Raw genomic sequence first — 26,190 nt, 5'->3', positions numbered from 1 at the left:
ATTTAAATCCCTGGCATAGGTTGCAACATTGTTGTCTTTCAGGCACAGACCAAACCACCTCCCTCTTCACAAAGCCACTTAAAGTGCTAAAAAGCACTTAAAGGAGCCCCACAAAGCCACTTAAAGGAGCTAAATGTACACCACACTTGAGCACTGTGCTGCTAGAACGTGTGGCTTTGGACACAGAACTGTATGTGGTGCTGAGGCTTCAGCATTACCTGTTTCCTAGCATGCACATGACATCAGAGAGTCACAGAATGCTTTGAGTTGGAAGGGACACTTTCACCTAGTCCAACCCCCCTGCAGTGGCATATTCTGAAGGCTCCATATTTCTGTTGAAAAAGACAAGAAGTCTCAAAACAAAAAAGCAACTTTGAGACAAAACCTTTCTCCAAGCCCTAGCTATTATACACACGTTCATCTGCCTACATAACAGGCTTTTGTTTCATCCTCATGTTCAGACTTGAGTGCACATCAGCTCAGACCTGCTTCTGCCCAGTCAGGCAGTGAAGAGGAAGGAAAGAACCAAAAATAGGATGAGTTTCTCTGTGGCTACTCATTTCTCAGTTACATGGCATTGGCAGACTGCTCCATCTCACCTGAGGGTTGGTACCAGGAGAGGTGAATTTCATGGACAGACTTTTCATTGGCTTAGGTCTTGCCACTGTGCTTTAAAAAGTACAAGAGAGTATAAACCTTTGCTGGATTTTCATGTTGGTGACAGTTGTCTTACAGGGTAAAATACTGTAGTTAATTAAAATGTCTTGTCCAGTGCCTGAAAGCGAAGCTCATCAGAGCAAATGTAATTACATTTCTAGGAAGACGATTGAAAATGTGAGTGTGATGTTCAGCTTGACACATGGACCATGGTTTGTGAGTGAGGACCTGGGTTATGGGTTTGTGAGTGAGTTCTGGGTGAAGTTAGCACCAAATACTTTATCAGTGTGCTCAAGTACTGATGCATTCAAGAGCAGATCTCCTGAGTGGAGCTGGAATTACCTGGGCGTGCAGAAGGCTTAGTAAAAGCAGAAATACAACTGATTTCCAAAAATGTAATTTCTGCACCAGCTTTCATTTCAGAGCCTGGTGATTGTTGGTTTTAAGCACCTGAGGCATTTGATCATGGTAATGGTAAAAATGTTCCTTTGTGTGTTCTCGGAGTTGGGCTGGCAAATCAGACTGAGGCTGAAACCAGTGGATGAGGCTGTTGGAAAGCAGAGCTACTCCAACTTCCTCTCGCTGGGAGAGCATTGGGGCAGTGCACTGAGATTGCTCTGCTCTTGATGGCTCCTTCAGGGACTGAGCTGAATTTTTACAGTGTGTAGCAGGCTGGTGGCTGTGGGTTTGATTGGCTAATGCTCCTGGAAGTTAACCATGTTACTGGTATTCTACACTACCTCAGATTTTCAGCATTTTTGCTAAATTCATGGTGTTTGAACTCCTGAAGTTACATTGCTGTGGTTATTTAAGGCCTTGATTCTCCCACCATGCCTGTGACTGCAGTGGATGATGCTGTGGCCTTAGTTGAGCAAGCCATGTGCATACATCACCCCAACTCAGAGCACAAATGGAGCATCTTGGGTAAATTTAGATGTCACAGCTGTGGGAGAACTGACAGCAGCACAATTTGCTTAGCACTCAGCCTATACAGTCCTGACAGAATGCCAAGTTCAGAACTAGAAGCAAGTGCTCTACCTAAGAGCAGAGAGCTTATTTACTTACTGAGTGGGTTAGAAGCAGGTTTGTGTGCTTCCACTATACTTTCTGCCATGCCAGCTTTGCTTTAAGCATGGCTGTTAAGCTGAGTGACTTAAAACCTTATTCCTTGGAAGAGTTCTGTGGCACAGAAGACTGCAGTGCGACTTTAAACAGCTGAGAAAAGAATAGATTTTGTTTAAAAATAGTTTCTCCCAGTGCACTCACTGGAGTGAGTCTGTGTGGAATCTGTCAGGCTGTGTGCTCCATCCCCATGGCTGTCCCCCTGCGATTTGAGGCCGTTTCTGTTTTGGACATAAGTTCCCATAAGACTTCCCTGCTTGGACTCCTGAAGGAGCTGGAAAAACGATTTCCGCCCAGGAGTAATAACAGCATGGGCTTTTGGTTTTGATCATAGAGTGACATTTAAAAGTCATCTGAGGAAAGAAATTTCTTGATTGAAGTCAGGTTTTGCTTAATGCAGTTGCAGCTGATCTTTCCCATCTGGTGTCATGCTACTTGGTGTGATCTCTTTCAGTTGTCTGGTGTCCGCTTTACGAGATCCCTGAAGAGTTACTGACTTTCCCGAGAGATCTTCCAGGGGATCAGGTCGTTCTGTTACCCAGCTTATTGCTTGGATTTTCCCTGGGAAAAACTTGGGAAAGTTGCACAGCAGAGAATGTGAGGTGGTGATCAGGTACCCACAGAGTGTATCTGGAATTGCAGTTGTGTTGGGAGTGAAGCAGCTTGGCCATGCTGCATGCCTGGTGTTTCAGTTACTGCATTTTATATATGGAATATGAAAGGGAAATTGTGTGATGGCTGCATCTCCTAGGGCTTATTCCCTGAGGATTGTCACTGTTGAACATTGCTTGGTTACTCAGGGGTGCAGTAGTTTTGCTTCTGCAGCTTCTGCTGCATGATCACTCTTTCAGAGCTGCCCTGAGGTGAGCTGGGAAGCCACCCCTGTATGTGGGTCTGGGTGAGCTACAGCTCCGTGCCACTGCTGTGACTTCAATTGGAGCGTGTAATGTGCCTGAGAGAGCTATTTGTGTTTTGGCTTTTTGTGTGTTTTGTGGATTGCTAAGAGATGATCTTTCCTGCTAAGAAGCAGGATTTTTTTCCCCCCCAAATCCTACGAATCTCCCACAAGATTAGATTCTCACAGCATTCAGATGGATTGCCAAACCTCTGGCATTCATTTATGGCAGGGAATAACTGCTTCCCATGTGCAGAAGTCACCACCGCACATGCTCCCAGGTACAAGGATACTTTTAGACTACAGGGAATTAAACACACTGAGACTTCCTTGAGATACCTCTGGTTTCTGTACAAAACAACCCCCCACCAACTAGCTGGGGGTAGTTGCATTAATTATGGCAACTACACAGCAACTCCCAAACACCTCATGGGTGCATTTCACAGCACCTTGAAAGTTGAAACTCTTTTGTCTAGTTCCCCTGATCTGTTTAATCTTGTAATTCCCAAAGGGCTCAGTATGGGTGGGTAAAGTCATGATGTGGTGTTCACCTGTGGTACACTGGGCATCTCCTGGTAACAAGGAACTTAAGATTCGAGTTCACCAGAACCAAACTAAATGTCTAGGATTTGCAACCTGGAGTAAAGAAAGCACTAAATTCTCTGAGCCCTATGATGCCCAGACAAATGAAGGCACACAATTAATATCAAAGACTTGGGTTATTGAGAAGGAAAGCCTGAAAAACTTGGGAGCAGAATTCCAGAGGGAGTAAAGCTGAGAAAGGATCACTGTTCTGCTGGACAAGTGACCTCAGATCAGCCACATTTTCATGCTGTGACTTCCATGCACGTTGCTGCCCCTTATGTGTCTTTGTCCCCAGGACAGATTGTGGCCTTTATCCCCCTGGTAAATACAGCCCTAGATACTGTGTAGCCATTAAAACTGGCAAATTCCAAGTGTTTTATGTCATTTGGCCTTCCGCACAAACCCCCTTCAGTTTGTCATAAATTCCTACAGCAGAGCGAGGTCACATCTGGTAGCCATCCCAGCCTGCCAGATGAGGCACAGTCCCGTAACGCGCAGCTCATTTTCTCCGGCGCTTCTCCAAGCGCAGCTCCGCAGCCCCGTTCCGTGAGGCGCGACGCCTGTTCCGGCCGCGCCGCGCTCGCTGGGCTCCCACAGGCTTCTCACACCTTATAAACTCCCAGGTTTGGAACAGGGCTTTGTATCCAGGGCAGAGGGCAGCGCAAGCAGCGGCGCTCGAGTCCTCATGGCAACAGGCTGCCTCTAGGTTGTGTTTGCTGCTGCAGCACACAGGAGCTGTGCTGTGTCTCGATGTGTGTGTAGCTGCCCTGAGTAACCTCTCACTTTATGTACTGCTTAACTTGTAAAGGAGCCATGCAGAGCTGCTCTGCTACTTTCCTTTACGATTAAGATCATTATAGAAAAAGTTAGGAGTCTTGGATAATTCCAGCTATCCACATTGGAGCCCCAAACCGTGCACTAACCAAGTAATGGAACCATGACCCATCTTGGCACCTTGACAATTGCACATGGCTCTAATTCCCACTAACATGCAAGTTCAGTAGGAGTCAGTAGCTCTGTCAGGTTTCTGTTGTCCCGTGCTATCCTGACCCTCGTGCTTGTTTTGGTATCTCATGGCCTTCAAAGCACGGCTTGGAGTCGGTGATCCAGTGTCTCAGAAGGAGCAGCTAAACAGAGTGTGCTAGCAGGGTTATTTAAATTGAGGGAGAGAGGGGAGGGGTGTGAAATGGTGATGTGTGATAATGTGCTGTTAAATCAAATCAACAGAAGTCAGTTAAAAAATACTCTGTCAAAGTTTCCCAGGTCTTGCACAAGGACTTCTAAGCCTTGTTTGTACAGGGGCACAGTAGAGGTTTCCTCCCTGAGCTGACCCAGTTTAAGTATCTCTTGGTACCACATCAATGATACTAAAAAGCCCCAAGTACCAAAACACTAAAAGCACACCCAAACTTCAAACAATTGGTATTGTTACTCTTGTTAACTACTAAAATTACAAGCCCTGAGTGGCAGCATATTAAAATCCCCTGCAACCAGAAACTGGAAGGTAGAGGAAGTCGCTAGAAACCGCCCTGTCTACTTGGGATTCTTTTCTGACCTAATTTAAATCTGCTTACTTACAGGAGAAGTATCCTGCTGTTGTGACCCTTCCAGAAGGACTGCAGGGAGATTATATCGTCCTGAGGAATCCCAAACTTTCTGAGTGAGTCCAAAATTACGTTTCTTGATTGATTGCAGAGAGAGGATTGAGAGATGTGTGTCAGCAATCTGTGTGGAATTGGTCTGCTTGAATATTAAAGTCACTCTTTGCCTTAGAATGCCACTGAACACAGAGATTAGATGATGTGTGATGCATTTTAGGACTGTAACCACACATTAGAAACACTGGGAGGAAAAAAAACCCAAACCTAAATACATGTACAGGCCACCTGCATGTGGTCTGCTTAGGTAGGTCAATCAGTTGTGCTGCTGCCCTGAGTACCCACTCGTTCACAAAGCTAGGTGGGAAACCAGAAAGGGTTGCAGCAGGCTTTTAATTGGCATTTTAAGGAGAAAAACAAATTTATTGGTGTCTTGGGTTTGGAAAGTCATCCTTCAACAAAGTATCTGAATCCCGAGTTTAGGAATGTGAGATGCATCCTCCCTCGCTCACAGCAGCAAACGTCAGGTTTTCTGTCTGCAGTGCACCAGAGCAAGGGGCAGAGCGGCTGCATCCCTTGTAGTGCGGCAGGGTGGGACCCAGCAGCTGACCCTCTGAGATAAGGCATTTCCTACCCCTGCCCTCAAGGAGGAGCTTTCCCTTCTCGCAGGCTGAGGCTGCTGGGGCAGCCTGGCAGTTCCAGCTCATAACGTCCTCTGTGGTTGGAGGTGCTTTGGTGGTCTTGCCATGAGAGAATGGAAAGAAAACTGCAGTTACCACAGTACCAAAAGCAACTGTAGCTGTGTTTTTCCATTGTTGCAGGAAATCAGCTATGTGGAGGGGATCATTTCAGTCACATTTGTTATTATTACTCTACCACACATGCTGGATTTGTTTGGCCTCCCTGCTAGACATGCTCTGGCAGGTTTGGGATTTTAAATTGCATTAAAATTGATGTCTGAAGTTTCATATAAGACAATGTAATTACCACTGTCAGGAATTCTGTAAGGGGGCAAGGAAAGTAGCTATTTTGTGAAGGAATCAGACCATTCCCTTCTCCTATTACATCTCCATATTAATTTATATGGAAACAACTGGAAATAAAGCAGAAATTCCTCCTTCATATTTGTCTGTGGAGCTAGCAAAGAAGCCATAATAGCCAGAGCTGCCCTTTAAATTGAATGCTTCAGCTCTGGGTTGCTGAGATCACTTGCTGCTAGACCATCACAGCTAGAAAATAAACTGCTTCATTTTACAGTTTCCCTTCTTCCCCTTGTCAGGTTCCCAGTTCCATTCCACATCCCCTCATCCACAATCATGAAATACCAGCATTTAAACATCATTTCAGTGGGTTGGTAGGAAATGCACTTGCTCATTAATTTGTTTGCTGAATCCTAGAACAAGCTGGGCACAAATTCTTGTGGGATTTTTAGCAGTGAAGGGGCAAAAGGCTGACAAGTCATCCTTAAAGGGAACTTTCACAGTTGTGGTTAGTCAAATCTCCCCCTCCCCATGACTTGCTAGTGTGTAGACCCAGGACCAGGCTAGGAGAGCTTTCCTTTCAGTAAGGGAGGCTCCTAAAAGCAGGGACTGGGTGGGGCACAAAATGCAAAAAAGCAGAGAGGAGGTTCTAAAGCAACAAATCTACGGGAAGTAATCCCCAGCTACTTGAGCAGAAAAATGCTTCCCTTGCAGGAGCCAACTGCTCAGTTGTTCTCTTCATGTGCTGTAGTCACCTTGAGCCCTACCAAAGCTAGAAATCATCATTAGCCTCACAAACCAACAAAAACACACTTGAAATTATTAATGATGATGGTACAATTTCTACAGAAGCAGGCTTCTAGTATAAAAGCCATGAACACTCTCAGGGTGGACCTTATTCCAAACCCAGATCATCAATTTATGCAAAAGCTTCTCCTGCAACTAGTTCTCATCCAGTATCTAAGCATGGCACCTGACCAGGTGTATATGCCAGGGGTGAGGAGGAAAGGAGATGCTCTCTCTCCTTTTGTATCTTAATGTTTATCACTGCTCCATGGAAACTTACCATTCAGAAGACAAGTAGTGGGGGGGGGGGGGGGGGGGGCGGGATGGGGGAGGAATCCTTGAGACTGAAAACATGAAGCTTTTGTTTAAGAGCACGATGAGTGTGAACCCCAAACACTGTCCTTGGTGCTTTGAAGAAAGCTTCCAGTTGCCTTAACACTTCTCTGACTTTCCTGTGCACAATACAGGTTTGAACTGATGGTGGTTTGGAAGATTCATCTAGATGAAGAAGGGAGAACTACACCTGTTCTGGACCTTCTGACTAAAGTACCAGAACAAGGTAAGGTCACTCACTACACGAACATGAGGGAAATATTTTTCAGTGTGAGGGTAATGGAACACTGGAACAGGCTGCCCAGGGAGGTTGTGGAGTCTCCTACTCTGGAGATACTCAAAACCACCTGGATGCATTCCTGTGTGATCTGGTAGAAGTGATCCTGCTCTGGCTGATCTTTCAAGGTCCCTTCCAGCCCCTAACATTCTGTGATTCAAGCAGAATGCCTGTCCCCCTTCTGCCCAACATCTCTTTAGATAAAATACAAATGCACCTTGCTGGGCCCAGCCAGGCAAAGCCATCCCTCCTGTATAGTTTAGAAGGGCTCACAAACAACTTTGTCCTCCTCTCGTGGGCAGCAGGTAGCTGTTTTTAACCCCAAACTGCAGTGCGGACAGCAGCAGTGCAGCTGCTGGTCCCAATCAGGGTCATCCTTACACTTCTCTTGCAGTCTTGGAGCAGAACAAGGGAAGCATCGAAGATGCCCCCCGCCGCTTCCGAAGCCTCCTGGGTCTGTTTGGGATCGAGACAGCCATCGAGAGCCTGATCAAAGTGGTTGGCTCCCAAGACTGAACACCACCAGCCCCAGCCACAGCAAGGTAGCGATTCCAAAAGTAGTTTTAATTCAGATATTGTTGTTACACTGTCTATAATTTTATTGAATATAAACATTTAAGTTATTTCTCCATTTAGAAACCATACTCATAAAACATGCTATCTGTACAATTATGGCACGTTATATATATAAATTGTCATGAGAGGAAAATAAATACAGCCATTTAAATACAAAAAAATGCCAAATAAAATAGTTACATGTACAGAGTGATCTCATTATAAACTTTAATCTCTTCTGAATCATTAATGTACCAGAGTGGTTTATCTTCTCAACATTTTCTAGGTCCCTGGAAAGTGTTAAAAGGTCATGCACTGTCAAAATCAAGTCCATAAAAATCCATTTCACAGCTCTATAAAAGTACAGTGATATTAAAGGAACAAGCCGGAGACTCCCGGAACAAAGCGTCCCGGCGCGGTCTCGTTCACTTAGGGGGGAAGGAGACAATCTGATGGTTTCCAAGACATACTATGCTAAAAATAAAAAGGGGGGGGGGGGGGGGGGGGGAAGGGAGGGGATGGAGGGGGTGGTTAACTGTATGAAGGAACTTTTTTTTCACAATGTAAGTGTTGAGTATAAACAGCATGAAAGAAGAGAGGACCACCACACTTCTGTTAGAGGGAAATGGACCGGTTAGCTACTGCACCCTGCTGCACCTCCTTTGGATTTCCTTCTCCTAAGGGAAAGTTCTGGTAGGTAACATGTTACAAAGCATCACAGTTCATACCTTCACCCCTGAAGAAATCAAGCAGACAAGCCAGCTGTCCTGTCATCTTCCTTCTCTTCCCTCAGAGGTACCATTAGGTCAGCTGTGAACTTTCAGGAAGTTTCAGAAGAGTTCCTGCCCTGCCCTAGCCGTCATGAACACCACCTTATCCGAGCCAGACTGATACAGCTGTCAGTCACATCCTTCTCAGGTATGGAGCAATCCCTGAAATCAAGGGGCCAAAACCACACACTGTGGACTCCTGAGTAAAATTAAAAGGCTTTGAGTCCACAGCTACTTGTAACCAAGAGAGCAGCACACCTGCCTGCTGTGTAAGTTATCAAAACCATTTTATGGCAATGGTTAAATAGGTGGAGAAACCAAGAGCTAAAGCAACAGTATAATACTGTAATTTGAATAACCCACTACCTGATCACTGGAATGGTGTCCTACTGCTCTGGTAGGTCAGGAAAAACTGACAGCTGGGATTGGCTTCTAGCAGAATCTACAGCTGAGCAATGCCAGAGGTCAAGTCTGGATGAACCCAAACTCTGTAATAAAGGATCTGGTTGGGTGTAAGGCAGGGTAACTTCAAGTTTGGAATTCAGTAGACAGGCAAAATTGTTACTTTTTCCACTGGCATCTTACTGGTTTAGCTAGTTTTGTCTAACCTTTAGTTTATTTCATCTTCAGCTCCTTCTCCCATGAAAATGAAACTGTTCAGTCACAGGTAAACTTCTATTTGCATGAAATGTGTGTCAAGTTACAGCATGGAAGCTTTCCACCTGTGGAGAGTCCTCCTTCCTTTCTTCCCCTTGTCCAACAGCTGGAGGATGTCTGGATTTAAAACCAGCTCTCTCCTGAGGTGTTCTTTGCAAAGAAGGGGTTGTTACCATGTCAGCTGCCAGCTTCTTGCACTGATATAGCATCCTGTTTGGGTGGGAGCAGCCCAGGTCCCTATCCCAGCAAGGTAGCTGTGACCTGCAGGTGGATCCAAGAGCTGCCAACACAGCACCCTGTCCACAGCACACGGTGTGAGTGGTGTTACTCTGTGGTTCATGTTTCTTCCTTGAGTTGTGCCAGTCTACAGGGCTTTCTGGTTGTGCTGTTTGAATTTTAGGTAAAAGGGAATTTCCAACATTACACAGCTCCTAATGTAAATACATAATTAAAATGCTAACACAGATTCCTTTAAGACCATCAGGAGTGAGCACACACAGTGTTCAGGCAACAGCAGCTCACTGCAGCTTGAACAGCATCTCTGCACAGGCTGGACTGTGTAATCCCCAGCAGTACAGGAAAACCACCTGTAGGTTTTGTCACACCACCCTCAGTCTGACCATCTCCTCAGTCTCCAGCTGGGACTCTCCCTTGAGGATGGCTTTTACTGCAGCATAGCAGAAGGCTTCAGCTGTTCCCACCTTACCAAGCTGCGGCAGTGATGCAAGCTTAGCTCCAGTGACCATCCTGAGGAGTGAGCCCCTGCAGCTTCACAGAATCAGGTACTGTCACCTCTTTTGTGTCACTTAGAAATGAGCCTGAAAGCAGCTGCTGACAACATGCAGTATGTGGGACAACATAATGTCAATGCCTGACACAATCTGAAAGACCTGAAATCACCTGAAAAGCTCAGAATGTATTATTCTTGTAGCTCAGCTTCACGTAGGCAAGAGCGAGCTGTGGTTTCACCTTCAATAGCAGCATATCACGTACAGAAAAGACAAGACCAGTATGTTAGAGGAGTTGAGCCAAGCTGTCACATAAAAACCTGAAAGATCTTCACCTTTAACCCTTTCCATTTCGTTCCAGAAGCTCTAGGTAGATACAAGGTGATCACAGAACTTCTGGAGGCAGTCTGCTGTTCTTGATCTCACACGTTCATACTCGAAAGTGTCCTGCAGTGACACAGCCCTGCCACAGGTCAGGAACACTTGAGCAGCCACTTCTGTTTTCAGTGGACTTAATGCTAACGGTATATATTGGTTTTGTCAGAGCATTCCCTCTTCCTACTAGGCATGAGTGAGACTCAAAGCACAAGCTCCAAGGCAATTCTCTTGTTAGTAACTGGGTTTTTCTACGTTAGTGCAATATTTCAGATACCTTTAATTCTGTGCTCTCTCACTTCTAAGGAAGTAGGTTTTCAGTATTTGTCTGATCTCTCCTCTAGCTCCAAGGTATGGCACACGCTCTGCTCTGTCCTATTGAGTACATTCATTAAGGTTATATAGTGAATGTGTGTCTTAGTGCTATTCCATGTCTCTGAGAAGGCATACCCATTAGAAATCATTTCTTAAAAGCAAAAACATTCACAGCTGAAAAATGCACTGAACACGGGGGGGGGGGGGGGATAAAAAAACCAAACTAAAATCACCATAATTGTATTCCATTAATCTTTCACTTCCTAATGTATCTGAGTAAAAATAACCTTAAGGAAACAGGTTACACTTTATGGAGAACTAATGTGCAGTCTTCATTCTCCTTGAAGAGACTGGACATGACAGGGTCATCTTTGGCCTGTACATTCTTCAAATAATAGTTTACTATCTTGCCATCAAGTTTGTACTGATGAGGAATACTTTCATATGGTTTGAGATCGAGGTCCAGCACAGAGACAGAAAAGGTGAATCTTGATTTGGACGTTAGTACCACAGGTCTTTGCTCAGAGCTGGAAAACAAAACCACATGGCAGAGCTGAGCGTTTTCCCTTTGTGCATCCCAGGTCCCCTTGCAAAGTGACTCCTGTGTTTATCTTAGAACTTGCAGAGGAGCCCAAGAAAACAAGCTTCAGCTAAGGCAGCATTTAGGAAGCTATAGCTCCAGCTTAATCAGTTTAAAGTCAACTTGCTGGTGCCTCTTCCAGTCCTTTTCTTTTCAGCTTCCACACAAGCTTAAGCCAAAACATTATTCACTCAGTTGCTGTGTCTTTTGCATTTGGTAAGTAAGTCTGACCCATTTCTAGATGCTGTGCATATAGACTAGCAGCAGAAAGAATCACTGCAGGTTCAGGTTCAAGGCCATACAGATTTAGTGTCAGAACTAGTGTCCCAGCACACTGCAGGATGGAGGACTTGTTACTAAATGACCACTGCACAAGTCTTCTCCTTCATCAACATTTCACTCAAGCACTGCAGGGCAAACACAAAACACTGTTCCCTAAAAGTGGCAAGGCTTTGGTAAAGCAAACTGCCTTACATAGGAGCACACCTACTGCTGATGATGGAGACTATTGATGCAAAGCCTCCTTTCCTTACAGCCAAAGATGTCACCTCTTGATTACTGCCTTATGTTTACTCTAATCAGGCAGTTAAAGGCAACTCCTCTTGAAAAAACTCTCCTATGAGGACACCAAGGCAAAAAAAATATGTTAAACCATATACCAATCTATTCTCTGTGAAATGTCAAGAAGGGAATAAAGAGCAAACCTTAACCCTTTTTATCAACTTAAAACTCTTTGGAAACAGACATCCATCCTAAACATCTTAAATCAGAACTCTACCTTGCTAGTATGCTCACAGCACATGTATTTGGACACCCCACCACCACTTCTAGGATGTTACTTGAATTGACTGAACCATGCAGCAAATGCATCATCAAGTTCTAACTGAGCAGGAATCACTCAAAAGCAGGTCTCTCTCTCACCATTCATCTTGTAGGCAGGGGGAAAGGGCAATCATGATGGAGCAGTCTTTAGCAGTCATTGCTATTCGGTACTGCTGCACCTGTGCAACAGAAACAAAGCATTATTTGCATTTCCCTCAGTGAAACCCTACAAAAGGTGCCATCACAGTCAGTATGTCCCTGTGGGTGGTACTTTAAGAGCTGGAAATTCTCCAACAGATGGTTAGCAGGAGCAGGTGGTTTTACAGCATCCTCTGTAAGAATTCTGTTTATTTTCTAGATGCTTTTCTTGAAGGCCCAAAAGAGCCCCACTCCATGCAAACACCTTCCTCAGTCTAGAAAGGAAAGAACCAGCTTTATTGTTTCTCTTAAGAGCTGATGCTAAACCCATTTAAATTAGAATAAACCAGAATAAACCAAACCAGGTTGGAAGAGACCTTCAAGATCATCATGTCCAACCCATCAACCAATCCAACCCACCCAAACAGCTAACCCATGGCACCAAGCACCCCATCAAGTCTCCTTCTGAACACCTTCAATGACAGCGACTCCACCACCTCCCCGGGCAGCCCATTCCAATGGGCAATCACTCTTTCTGTATAGAACTTCTTCCTAACATCCAACCTGAACCTCCCCTGGTGCAGCCTGAGACTGTGTCCTCTTGTTCTGGTACTGGGTGCCTGGGAGAAGAGACCATCATCAGCCTGTCTACAACCTCCCTTCAGGTAGTTGTAGAGAGTGATAAGGTCACCCCTGAGTATCCTCTTCTCCAGGCTGAGCAACCCCAGCTCCCTCAGCCTCTCCTCATAGGGCTTGTGTTCCAAACCCCTCACCAACTTTGTTGCTCTTCTCTGGACTCGTTCCAGCAAGTCAACCTCCTTCCTAAACTGAGGGGCCCAGAACTGGACACAGTACTCGAGGTGCGGCCTAACCAGTGCCGTATACAGGGTAACTGCATCTGCTCTAGCGTCACACTGGCACTATAAAGAACATGACCTACACCGCACTCTGCCAGCCAAAAGAGTTGCCAAGGGGCTGGCCACCCATTTCCACCATACAGGTGCTGACAGAGCAAATCAGCTACATCAAGGCAAGCAGGACAAGTTGCCAGTACCTTTGTTAGGGCAAAGGCTACCGTGCCATCATCTTCAGTTGACAGGTCCAGCAGCTTCTCGTAGAACGCCTCGTTGTAAGGTCCATCGATCTGCAGTGTGCTCCTAAACAGACATTACAAGATTTACAGGCAGCCAAGATGCTGACTGGATTTCAGTGAGGTCTTTCTTCAGCAGCCCAGCTACTCTGATTGGAGCAAACCAACAGCAGCAGCAGGTTAAGACCCAGAGATCTAACGCCGTGCCCAGTCCCTGTGAGACATCACTGAAGGTTTGCTGCTGCTTAGGATCTTAGGCTGTGGGTTTTTCAGGACAAGCCATTCTGAATCCACTGCCACCTCTCTGGCACTACAAGAACAGGATTTTTTTTCTGCAAGAATGGGTAAGTTTCAAAATGTGTAATGCTCCCAGAAGGGTTGCTGAACACACAGTGGCTATAATATACACTCCTCTGACAGGCTCCTCCTCTGCCCCAGCTCCATGATGTGTGCTTCATCCAGCCTCTTCCTTTCCCATGCTAAACACTTGAACCCCTGCTGAAAAGCTGAGACCACACCAGCAGGGTTTACAGAGTACAAACGTCCCACAGATGGAATAATACATTTTCATATCATTTGTTTGATGTATAAATACACAAGCCAGCCACCCAGCAGGTGGCTTAAGCAGAGCTGAAGGCCAACCCATTGCCCATAAACGAACTCTTCAGCTCCAAGGGCTGTCCCAAGAGCTGAGAGGCAGCAGCGGCAACGTCTGGCAAGTGAAGCCAGAGTGCCCTCGTGTGAGCAGCAGCAGAACTGCGAGCACCTCAGCGCCTGCAAAGGCAGGCACCGTCCAAGGCAAGGCTGTCTGTAGCCATTATTATTACAAATAATAAGCTTCACTTGAGACCACATGTAGCAGCTTGCAACGCCCAGTAATTTCTTCACCAGGCAAGAATTACCATAAGATAAAGATTCTTGTGCCTGAACTATGATTTGGTCCTTCAAGCTGTTAGTTACAGTCTGGCATCTGGAGCTGTTCTCACCACTCAAGAAGGTAGGGCTGGGTAATAGCAGGGTCACACCTCTAAGATGCTGCAGGCCCAGGCTGGACTGCTGCTGAAAAGAGCAGGTTGTAGGCTGACCAACTTAAGAATGACTGTAAAACCTCATTATTACTGCAGACACAGCCCTAGCTCTGCAGGTATTCAAGGTGGGAGAAACCTGCCATCCATTTTACTCTAGCCTTCCTCAAACATACAGCCTCCACTGCTAAGGAATGGGGCATTTCCCTGTCTTCCCCTTCACTACCTATCCAGCTATACTATCAGCTATACTATCCAGCTATACTATACTATCCAACTCCAAGTGACTGACATCAAAGCTTTTAACAATAAACCCATTTTTATGGTATCTGAAATTTCAAGTTAGACATTCAGAACATGCAGTACCATGCAGGAAGGTTGTAGACAACACAACAAGAGAGCGTCTGCCTCCAGCCAGTGCTGCTTGCGTACCTATGTAACAAGAATGAAAACATGTCAAGCCTTACCTCTCTTCAGGAAACTCCTCCAAGTACTGTTCCACTCTGCTGTACAAAGGATAGAGTCCTTCAATGTCCAGCATGTCAAGCATCTGAGCCTGAAGGGTTTTATAAAGGAGACAACCCCTCGGTAAGCCAGAGCTTTCCAATTTATGTTTACCTAGGAGAAAATGTATTTCCAAATCAGGCAGACAGCAGTGTCCTCTTTGCTTCATTTTGCCATTGCATGTGCTTGTTCACAGAGCAAATCCAAATACTCTTTAGGCCAGGCATGGAGAGGGAACAAACCAAAACACTTCTGTGTCAGGTTCACATACTAACCTGCACACATATATGACTGCAGAGCACAATACCTGATACAAACTCCAGATATTATTGACAAACAAGCCAAACAAAACCCCACCACAACCCACCAAAAGAAGAGACCTTTCTGCTGCAAACTACTTGTCTGAGTCTGTAAGAGAATCTTTTTCTTATGAGTTTGAAGCCACCAAACTTCACTGTGAACAGTATTAAGTGCTGGCAGAAACCTATTTGGCATTTCAGCTACAGGGCCTTTTTACTACACATTTAATTTGTGTTTGCCATCCCTGCTGCAAGACAGCTCTTTCTCCACACAATGCAGCAAAACCAACCAGCAAGGAACAAAACCTGCCTCAAAGGCAGAGTAAGAAACTTGCTGCTTCTCTAACTGGCAGCATCTGGAATAATTAAGAGCTTATGCACTGAGAAATTAACATGATTTAGAGTTTCCCAGTGCTCACTTCCCTTCTCTTCTCTGCAGGGTTTGCACCTGTCTCTCTAGCAGTAGGAAAAACATCCCAAACAACAAAATGAACCTAGCTTGTGAGGGCTGAGAGGAGGAGCAGGGAAAGGAACAGGTGTCACCTAGCAAACCAACCAAAGCAGCCAGACCTCATCACACACTGCTGAACATTTCCAACCTTGTGATCACCTCAGACTGGTATTTTCCTCCACTCTTCCTCCACCACCTTCTGCATTTATTTTTAGCCCTGTCAGTAGGTACAGTGCTAAAAATGCTCAATACAAGGTCACATTAGAAACAGTTACTGAGCAGTCATGCAGCTCAGAACTCATTTTTTACATGTCACAGGCTGCCTTGTTTCTGTTCTCACATGGGCAGTAAGCAGCAGACAAGGGGCAAAAGGTCCAAATCATTAGGAGGTGACAGTTAATAACTGACAGCACTCAACAATGATTATTTCTTACCATTTCTTACTAGCTCCTTATTAAAAGCACTTGCTTCACAGTAGCTTCTTCCTTGTGAAATGGGAACTGTCTTCATATCACCTGCCCTGCAGGCATCAGTACTACTTAGTAGGGCCATAGTTATGACGTGGATGAGCTCTTTGACAATTGTCCTTGTGCAGTGGGGCCCACTGACCAAGCCATTGGAAGGGAAGAAGAAGGGTTTTAAGTGACGAGCCAGTTCGTTCCAGTCACAGACACTGTCCTGGTCATCTTTACAGCCATAAATTAGTTCCCCGTTCTGCAAAGGAGTGGAAAAAAACCACAGCATTGAGGCACTGCACTGCATGAAAGCCAGGTGTTTGTACTGAGACAACCAAAGCAGAAACTCAGCTTTTTAAGACACATAGCACAGAGAAGTGTTCTTAGTTTAACAGTCTGTGTACGAATACTGTCCCAATCCCTCACAAACTTGTCCTCTTAATCAGATGCCACAGGTACCAACCTTTGAATTAGGACCAAACAGCCCATTTAAATCTACTGCTGCTTTCCCAGCTTAATCACCTGTAAGTACCTGAAGGGGGCCTACAGGAAGGCTGGGGAAGGACTTCTCAGGATCTCAGGTAGTGATAGGACTAGGGGGAATGGAATGAAGCTGGAGGTGGGGAGATTCAGGCTGGAGGTGAGGAGGAAGTTCTTCATCATGAGAGTGGTGAAACCCTGGAATGGGTTGTCCAGGGAGGTGGTCGAGGCCCCATCCCTGGAGGTGTTTAAGCCCAGGCTGGCTGAGGCTCTGGCCAGCCTGATCTAGTGTGGGGTGTCCCTGCCCATGGCAGGGGAGTTGGAACTAGATGACCCTTGTGGTCCCTTCCAACCCTGAATGATACTATGATAAGTAAGCAGAACCACAGAAGGGAACTGATCCTTGGCACGTTTTCTTATCACTTTTCTCCCAATAGTATTGACAGTGGGAAAGCACCATCTGAACAACCTTCCTTAAAGGCCTGACTGAAAAAGGAGGGCTAGAAAGAGGGAGTTTTCAGACCTCTTCCAACAGAAAAATAGGAGTAATTCAAATAGTTGGTTTAATACTGTAAATACATTGTAAGGACTCTAGTTTCCTAGCATTACTGTGAAAACCTGCATAAGCCCTCAGTTCCTGCTGCAGGACTTTCCTACATGAATGCCACACAGCAGGTGACTTTTCCCTCCCTTTGGCCTGCCTCAACACCCTCAATAGTAGTTTTAAAACAATACTTGCAGCAACATGCAAAAAGTTCTCCAACTTCTTCCTCCTGGATTTTAAAGCTTTAGTCATCTGTAAAAGTTCTGTGCTATTAGCTGCTCCTGAGTAATTCTTTCAGACTAACTAGTTCTGGGAAATTAATACCTTACCCGTTCTGACTGGAAAACTTAACAGTTTCCCACTTCCTTCTTTCGGTGGGGTCCAACAGTGATGGTGCTGATTAGGTTGGTTTGAGGCAGGATCTTGACTATTCAGATGCTGAAGTCAAATTGTGTAAAAGCCAAGGCAAAAAATGAGGCAAGCAGAGAGATTTGTTTGTTTACCTTAAATATTTTCAAGTTGTTCTGTGGCTCCTGTAATAAGCTCTTCAAAGCAAAGTGCATTCTCTGTTTATTTCTAGGGAAAGAAAAACAAATGAATTGAAGAGGTTTTCAGATGTATACACCTGTGCCTAGAGGGTTCTGGCATCTTAGCTGGTCAACTGAAATCACCACACCCTTTAAGCCTGTTACTCACACTGAAGTCACTTGCAAAGACAAAGGGACTGTGCCCAGTTGAACTTGAAATCTGAATGAGCTAAACAGTCCTATGGTTAATGGCATGTAGCAGAAGGCACTGAAACATTAACAAGCAACTCTGATTCCTGAAATAGGTGTAAACAGCTACAGAGCCCCAGGGCAACCAGCACCAGAACAAGAGGACACAGTCTCAAGCTGTGCCAGGGGAGGTTTAGACTCGAGGTGAGGAGAAAGTTCTTCACCGAGCGAGTCGTTTGTCATTGGAATGTGCTGCCCAGGGAGGTGGTGGAGTCACCGTCCCTGGAGGTGTTCAAGAGGAGACTGGATGTGGCACTTGGTGCCATGGTCTAGTCATGAGGTCTGTGGTGATAGGTTGGACTCAATGATCCTCAAAGTCTCTTCCAACCTTAGTTATACTGTGAAATACTCACTGTGTAAAGTCAGACAAGCTGACACTGAGCATCCTTAGCACTACAGTGGAAACCAAAAATAGCTAAGAAAGAAATTGTAACCCAGGTTTTCTTGGCAGAGAGAGAGAGCCAAGTCAGGGTTCCTTACCCTGAGAAGAGGTCGAGCGGGCAGTATTTACTTGGTCGCTTCCATTTGCCGTTCGCTACCTGTGGAAAGGCACCGCTGTTAATCACTCCTGCAGGAACTACTCTCAGTTACTTCAGCACTCAGATCTGCGGCACTAACATCCTGTCTGCAGAACTCCCATGACACTGAAAGCCCTTGGAATGTGGAATTCCTGACTACTGAGGCTCTCCCTGATCATATTTATCTTGAGTCACTCCAATCACATCCACAGGCATAATGCATGGAGGAAGGCCATGTGAAGTTCCAGTGAGGCACACTTAACACCATTTCAAACATGGTCAAACAAACTCCCTGTGTGTTACACCTTGTTCTAAGTTACAGAACACCACCAAGCACTTGGTGAGCTGGACTCAAAAGGAGCTTTGACATCAGAGTTTACCCCACCAACAGCATGAATAGTCCTCAAAGACTAACATTGTGTTTGTTTGCTTCCAGCTTCCCACAGAACTTGTTCTGTCCCTCACCAAACAGATTCACACCCAGAGACTCAGATGTGTATCCTCCTCCTATCTTTAGTCATATCGGAGGTCTAAGCAAGTTTCAACAGCTGAGCAGGGCTGGAATGGCAAATGCAGCACAGCACAGTGGAAGGAAAGCCCTGTGGCTTAAGAACCAAGAACCAAGCTCACCTTTAGGTGCTGATGCATACAGTAACGACACACCTTGTGCTTTATCTCCTGTGAAACATGGCTGGAAAAAGGAATGAAGCCACACTTTGGCTAAAACAAACAGACAAAGATTGTAAATATACATGTAGTTCTTTAGAGAAATAGAAGGGTGCACAATATGTAAATCTTGCCAGTTCAAGGAACATTAAACCAAAAAAGAGCCAACAGCAAACACTTAAAATGCTGTACAGTATTGCCAGTTAGAGTTCTCACTTAAGGAATATGGATATACACAACTGCTGTGGCCTACAAAAAAAGCCCAGTAATAGCTGGGAAATTCCCAGCTTTCCAGACATCAGGAATTGGTAGGAGGAAGGGAATACTTCATATCCTGTGGGTCCCAGCAAAAGCAGTGAGCTCTGCCCTATCACACTGCTGGATTCCTTGCTGTGTCAGTCTGTGCCCCCAAGAGCCTTCCCCCTTCACTGGTACCTTGATCTCGATGCAGAGGATGGGCCGGTGCTCCACGAAACGATAGGTCTGCAGCCTGGTGAGGTTAGGAAGGCACATTGCATAGCCACTAAGAGTGTCCATGTCTTTGTCACAGCGAGACTCTGGGGGAAACAAGAAAATCAGGTGTGGGGATGTCTCTCTTACTCCGTAGTTACCTTGTCCACCAGCTGGGAGGGTGGAAACAAACTCAGAAAGACAGGACACAGTTCTGCCAGCTTTAGCCCATTAGACACCTGCAGAACTCTGCTCCCCATGACCAAACCACTGTTCAGTCTCCCTAAGGCTGCCCCAGGCATACAGAGCCTGCAAAAGCTCCCAGCTCAGTCCAAGAGCAGGGCCAGTGAGAGGCCTGAAATATGTCAACTACAGTAGTATGCTCCATATGCTTTGTCACAGATGTGACCTCATGTTTGCTTAGCTACAGCTGCACAAACTGCTACCCCCGGTCTAGTCAACAGGAACCTGTGACAGCTGGCAGGAATATCATAAACTGCTCAGAAGCTCAGGAGAAAGTGTAAATGTAAACAGCAGCTTCAAGTGGCTTCACTCTCCCCCTCTGTCTACGTATTCCCCTCGTAGCCCCTCCAGTGCTTACATCACTTCCTGCTGCATGCGTCACAGATTGCTAAACCTTGGCACTCTTGCAGCATGTTCCAGAAGGTTTCACAGCTCACACTCAACTCCTGCACTTGGTGCCTTCAATCCCCACCTCATACAACATACTGGCACTTCACTGATGGGCAGGGAGCCCAGAGGACCATGTTGGAGAAGCAGCACAGCCCCCTTATCCCAGAGATGGCCACTGAAGGCAGCACAGCCTGCAGTGCTACAGCCCCTTACAATGAGACAGCAGCTATCAGGAGAGAGACCTGAAAAGCTGGAACTTGAGTCCTGTAAGTCATCAGATGAAAGATGCTTTTAGCCCCAGGTGAAATGCTAAGACTGAAAACAAGACAGTTTCAGAACCTCCACACCAAATTATCTTCCAAAGCTCTGCTCCATGGGCAGTTTCTCCACGAGGAGACACTGATGGAACTTAAACAGTTATTTCAGGACACATCTTCCACCCTTCTCAAGGGGGTCCCTTTTTAAGGGACTTCCTAGCAAGGTGAAAGCTTATTCAAGAGTTCACAAGCACAGGCTTACAGAGGGTCCCTTTCCCCAGTTTGATCAAACTAGTCTCAGATGCCATTTTTAATTCTACATAGCCATTTTTTCACATCCAATTTTCCGCTTGTCACTGTCTAAACATTTACAGTCTCCTCATATTCCAAGTTATGATGGGTTCTATTTTAGAATGAAGAGAGACACTTTACAGCTTGAGGAAGGCCTCCTCTTAAATGCCATCCCTGGCACTTACCTGGCCTCTCTGGCTGAACTTTTAAACAGAGCTGTCTTACAAAGTCTAAAGGCAGTTGAATAATTTCCTGTTAAGAAAAAAAGAACACTTATTTCAGCACAAAAATTAACACCCAGCCTGGGGGGTCTCCAATGGAACCCCACATTTCAGTAAGTGTTAACAACAGTCACATGCAACAGTTACTCCACTATGAAAACCAAGAACTCATTTCAAGCCATGAGAAAGAGCATTTTCAGTGCCAGCTTAATGTACATAAAGCAACCTGTGTGATTTTTCACAAATTAAGATGTCCCATGTCTCACATGCCTCCCTTCCCAGACAGATTTGTTGTGCAACTCAAGTTCCAGCAGATGTTACTTTTCCCTCAGGTATCTGATCTTCAGCTAACTAGAGCTGGCCACCCTGAAGGCCAGAGTGGCAAGGGGAAAGGTTACTCTGACTGCAGAAAAACCCAGACACTTCACATGAAGCAAATTTCTCCCCTTGCTTTGCAGTTAGTTTAAATATATCTCTCTCCCACACCTCTCACCTTATGCAGGGCAAATAAATGACCACTCATTAGTAGCTTGAAATAGCTCAAACCATGGAATGCAACCTCATCAGGCACAGACCAGGCTCTCTGTTCTTACCCAAACACTTCTGTGTATCTTGCTCAGGAATATTTGCAGACCCTGCTAATTCCTTTTACTGGCATTCAGTGTTCCCCAAAACACTTTGGTGTTTACAGTGTAGGAGCCATTTAGTTGAAGAACAAAAGACTTACCCCATGGTGCACATAGTTCTCCCCAAAGAACTGCTTCATGACATGTTTTCCAAAGTCTACGATGTTCTGCAGATGGTGAAGTATTTCCTCTGAAGTCTGGAAGAAAGATGGTGATTTAACTATGAGATAGTGGTTCCACTCAAGAATACATGCACATACCAGGCAATGGTTTAGCAAAGTAGCTTAACTGCTCCACTGAGTTTGGTAGGTCAATGCACCTTGAAATTAAACAGGCCCATGAATCCTGTGCTGCACTTGTCTCCCTGCTGCTGCCTGAAAGGCTGGGACAGCCAGGAAAATGGTCAGGAGAGATGACTCTTAAGTGTCAGGGAGAAAAGGACAGAGAAAAGAAGAAAAGTGGAGGTGGGGGAGATTACTCTTTGACCATTACAGCTGCAAAGAGATGCACAGCATACCTGACCAACAGTGAACAGCAGGAGAGGCTTCCAGTGTCTTATGCTTGGAGATTTGGAACAGAACAGCCACAAAAGCTGAGCCACATCACAGGGCTCTGCATAAACAGGCACAGGATTTGCCACCTATCCCAAATCCTGCCCCAGCCAATGAAAAAATCTCACTATCATGTTGTCTTCCATTAATTTTGGGCTATGTGTCTATAAGGAAACACTGAAGTTCTACTACAAGACAAAGAAGTCAAGCTAGACAGAAAGGAGGCGAGCTCAGCACAGCCTGGCTCTGACAGGCTTCTGCTTACTGAAGAGGTAACAGAGAAGCTTTACAGCAGCATTACTCCGTTCCCAGCACTCCAGCACACTCTGGTTCTCTGCACAGTGTTTTATTGTTAGGATTTGTAACACACAAAGCTTTCCTGGAACAGCACTACTTTGCCTTCCACTGTACAGCACTGAAACATACAGATTTGCTCTTGGGATTGAGGAACAGTAGAGGAACAGAAAATGCCATGCTCCTGTCCAAGTTAGAAAACTGAGAGTGGAAAAACAGCATGTGCAGAAGATAAAACCCAAAACCAATAGAGTAAGAGAAAACAGTAGGAGGAGAACACTCAGGTAATACAAAGTCTAGAGAAAGAAGGAAGTACTATCCCACAGAAATTAAACATGTTTAGAGATAAAAGGAGATTGTCACTGACCAGAGGGCTGGAGCACCTTCCCTATGGGGACAAGCTGAGAGAGTTCAGCCTGGAGATAAGCAGGCTCCAGGAAGACCTTAGAGCAGCTTTCCAGTACCTGAAAAGGGCCTATAATAAAGCTAGGGAGGGACTTTTTACACGGGCCTGTAGTGACAGGATAAGAAGGAATGGATTGAAGCTTAAAGAGAGTAAATTTAGACTGGATATTAGGAAGAAATTCTTTACAGTAAGGGTGGTGAGACACTGGAACACATTGCTCAAGGAGCTCATGGATGCCCTCTCCCTGGAGGTGTTCAAGGCCAGGTTGGATCAGGCCTTGAGCAACGTGGTCTAGTGGAAGGTGTCCCTGCCCATGGCACAGGTGTTGGAACTGGATGATATTTAAGGTCTGCTCCAACCCAAACCATGCTGTGATTATGTGACACCAGGGAAGGCTCACAAACAACAACTAACAGACTACTGGAGCCTCACCTTCCAATACTAAAAGGCACTGAGATGAAAAGCTTTTGAAGGCCCCATCAGTACTGCCAGTTCACTTAGCAAAATACTCACACTCACCACAGAGGTTCTATACAATAAAAAGGGGGGTGGGGGGTGTGAAGTCACTCAAGCAGAAGACTCAAACACTACAATCAGCAATGTGCAGTTCAAACCATTCCATGAGCCCTGACACTTGACATGCTGCTCAATGCAAGCCCCAGTGTTACGCTGAGCATTTTTCATTAGAGCACTGAGCTGCAGCAATAAGATCACCATGTGCAGTAACAGCACCCTCTTTAACTCCTAGATTACCCAGTCCCAAATCCATAACCAGATAGTGTGAACACAAAGCAGCATCCAGATGACTTTACCTTTGCCAGAGGAGTTAAGCACAAGAGACTGAGATGCCTCTGTCCACATCTGATTTCACTATGCCTGCTACTAGAAAATGCTGTGCTTCAACTGCTGCTTTCCAAGCTGTTCTCACTGGATGAGCTACAGATAAATAACACTTTCTATCCAATCTCATCCTGCACTAGTCAGGAATACAAATTACACCTGAAAAACATTTCCTCCTCTATAGCTCTCATGTTGCTACATCCAAAACTGACTCTCCAGGATGTGTTTACAGATCTGAAGCTAAAATATTTATTCTGTTCTGCCCTGAGAAAAACTGATCCTTTAAAAAAACAACCAAAAAACCCCAAACAATCATCAGAAGAACTAAATATTTTCAAATTACATAATCTCTCATGTGAAGGGCAAAGCCAACAGGAATTGTGCATCACAAAGTCCACACAACCACGACGTGAAGCAAACGCGGAACGCTGGAGCTGGCCACGAACCAGGCCTCGAAAGGCAACACTTGTGTTTGTAACAGCAGAGTCTTCTCTGGTGGTGGGCAGTCACCAGCCTGCAGCATGAACTCAAAGACACTGCTTACAGCACCTTCAGAAGCAGCTCTGCCACCAGTAGCCTTTCTGCTGTCACAGGAATAGGAGAGAAGCGTGCCTGTCTGGGGCGACTCTGAAAGTTCTGCTCTCGGTTTCTAAAAAGCAAGCTCTTGGTGCTTCATCAGCCACAGCCCACAGGAATACCCAGTGCCATCCATCTCTCTGGGGACTGGACATGGCACTTGTTGCCATGGTTTAGTGCTCATGAGGTCTTAGGTGACAGGTTGGACTTGATGATCTTTGAGGTCTTTTCCAATCTTATTGATTCTATGGTTCTCTGCTCAGCAGGGTTCGGAGCAACCTCACTACTCTGATGATGCAGGAGAAAAACCAACCAACCACCTAACCAACCAGTCAGGAATCTCACCAGCCTTCCTCAAGCACTAACAGAAGGCCATGCCCAGGAGATTCTTCTCCTTGTGTTTCACTATCCCAATCCAACAAACTGACCACACGTCAGAGCAGTCCACAGAAGCATTATCAACTTCAGCGCTGTGGTGGGTAACTGAGGAGTCACTTCCTTGGCTTCCTGTGCAACATGGTCAGCTTTGTAAAGCAATTACTATGCAACAAGCTCTGGGGACTTAAAAAAACAAGGGGGCAAAAAAAAATGGGACTTGGTGTTTTGTTTTCTTAAACAAATGGCAACAGACTGACTTTTTACTTACACTTGTGGTCCAATTCTGCCCTGCTCTATTAGAAATTGAGAGAGGCACTGTTTTCCTTTCTTCTGACCCACTGGGTTCTTCCCTGTTTCCCTAACAACTCTAAACATTGTTATCTTGGATTACTACAGAAGTACAGAATGCACGGGTTGAAATCCTGCCACTGTAAGCAGATCCAAAACATACTTAAATCACACTTCAGTGGTAGCAGACTTTCTTTCAACAGTAGCAGCACAGCCAAACAGCTTGGATGTAACACTGTGCTGATGGGGTTTACCCTTCCTCTACTCTGATCTACTTTGGAAACCTCCCCTCCTCTGTCCCTTGTTATACTGGATGCATTTTGCATTCACCTTCCTGACTTAAAGCAAAACAAACTTTCCTACATGTTTAATGTTCACATTCTTCCTTGTTTCTTTTTGCCTGAAATTAAGGCACAGGTCTTTACAGCCATAAAGCTTCTCTATTTCTTTCTCATGGCAGCAGTCTGCCAGTGAACCTTACAAAGCCATGGTTCAGACACTGCTGTACCTCAAGCTATTCCCTCTATCTATCAGGTACCTGAAGACCACTTGTTATGTGGAGGAAATAGCAGCATTTGAACTTTCTGCTTCTTGGGCTGTCTTTTATTTCCCCTTGGAGCACCATGTGCACACTTCACTTTTACCATCCACCTTTCATTCCTGCCTATTTTTTGTCCCTGTTCAAGCAGATCTAAGGTAACTTGCTTCAGTTCCTTCTCTATCAGAAAACCAGCTGCCCCAGTCCATGACACTGGTCACTGTGCCTCACCATGCTCTTTCTCAACACGCAGGACACTGAAATCACACTCTGACAAAGGCTATTTTCAAGAAGCATTTCACATCATTGTCCAAATTCCACAGCTTTTCAGCTGCTGAACAGGTAGTCAACAGCAAACCTTTATCATGACACCAGCCCTGTGCTGTTCCTCTCCTGTCCCACCTAGCAAGAGACAGTAAAACTATCATTTCCTCCTCAGCATCCTACACTGAAGGGCAACATTAGCACTTTCTCTCTTGCCACAGCTCTCTTCTCAGACAGATACTGCACATACTGCAGCCTGACAACCTGTCCCACACAAAGAGCTTGGTATCAGCAGTCACAGAATCTTAGTTACATAGGAGGACATCAAATTTCCTCCTGCTGCCAAAACTCCTGAAACACAGGCACGTTTCAAAACCTGCTCTTATTCTTACCCCTGTCAGTCACAGCTCTTTCTTGGGTTTCCTGTTTCTCCTCAGACTGGTTATTAGCTTACCTGGGGGCTTTCAGCAACAGCACATGTGGAAATCTTACCTTGTTCTGGTTTGGGGGGGACTTCAAAAACCGCAGCACCACGCAGCGCTGGGGAAAGATAAGAGAGAAAGTGGTTTAATTAGCATGAAAGTACTAAGAACAGC

The 26,190-nt window shown here is 45.4% G+C and overlaps 2 protein-coding genes across 10 annotated transcripts in view; one reads left to right on the top strand and one right to left on the bottom strand.

The window, feature by feature from the left end:
* Window positions 1–7,778, top strand: part of CENPP (centromere protein P) — a 154,427-nt gene extending 146,649 nt beyond the window's left edge. For all 6 annotated transcript variants that reach the window (XM_068158044.1, XM_068158042.1, XM_068158041.1 and 3 more), the window contains 3 exons: window positions 4,840–4,919; window positions 7,091–7,182; window positions 7,628–7,778. In XM_068158044.1, the coding sequence (XP_068014145.1) occupies window positions 4,840–4,919; window positions 7,091–7,182; window positions 7,628–7,749 (294 nt within the window). In that variant the 3' untranslated portion in view covers window positions 7,750–7,778. The remainder of the gene's footprint in view (window positions 1–4,839; window positions 4,920–7,090; window positions 7,183–7,627) is intronic.
* Window positions 7,779–8,255: 477 nt separating this feature from the next.
* Window positions 8,256–26,190, bottom strand: part of IPPK (inositol-pentakisphosphate 2-kinase) — a 35,744-nt gene continuing 17,809 nt past the window's right edge. For all 4 annotated transcript variants that reach the window (XM_068158021.1, XM_068158024.1, XM_068158022.1 and 1 more), the window contains exons 2-13: window positions 26,087–26,134; window positions 21,561–21,656; window positions 20,798–20,864; window positions 19,417–19,538; window positions 18,946–19,035; window positions 18,278–18,336; window positions 17,525–17,597; window positions 15,977–16,256; window positions 14,756–14,906; window positions 13,228–13,330; window positions 12,135–12,214; window positions 8,256–11,160 (exon numbers count right to left, since the gene is read on the bottom strand). In XM_068158021.1, the coding sequence (XP_068014122.1) occupies window positions 10,935–11,160; window positions 12,135–12,214; window positions 13,228–13,330; window positions 14,756–14,906; window positions 15,977–16,256; window positions 17,525–17,597; window positions 18,278–18,336; window positions 18,946–19,035; window positions 19,417–19,538; window positions 20,798–20,864; window positions 21,561–21,656; window positions 26,087–26,134 (1,395 nt within the window). In that variant the 3' untranslated portion in view covers window positions 8,256–10,934. The remainder of the gene's footprint in view (window positions 11,161–12,134; window positions 12,215–13,227; window positions 13,331–14,755; window positions 14,907–15,976; window positions 16,257–17,524; window positions 17,598–18,277; window positions 18,337–18,945; window positions 19,036–19,416; window positions 19,539–20,797; window positions 20,865–21,560; window positions 21,657–26,086; window positions 26,135–26,190) is intronic.

Source organism: Melanerpes formicivorus, unplaced genomic scaffold (assembly GCF_026170545.1).
Source record: "Melanerpes formicivorus ecotype bairdi unplaced genomic scaffold, bMelFor1.0.p_v2 SCAF_38, whole genome shotgun sequence".
NCBI lineage: Eukaryota > Metazoa > Chordata > Aves > Piciformes > Picidae > Melanerpes > Melanerpes formicivorus.
The sequence above is the reverse complement of the archived record's forward strand: the minus strand, read 5'-3'. Positions and strand labels throughout refer to the sequence as shown.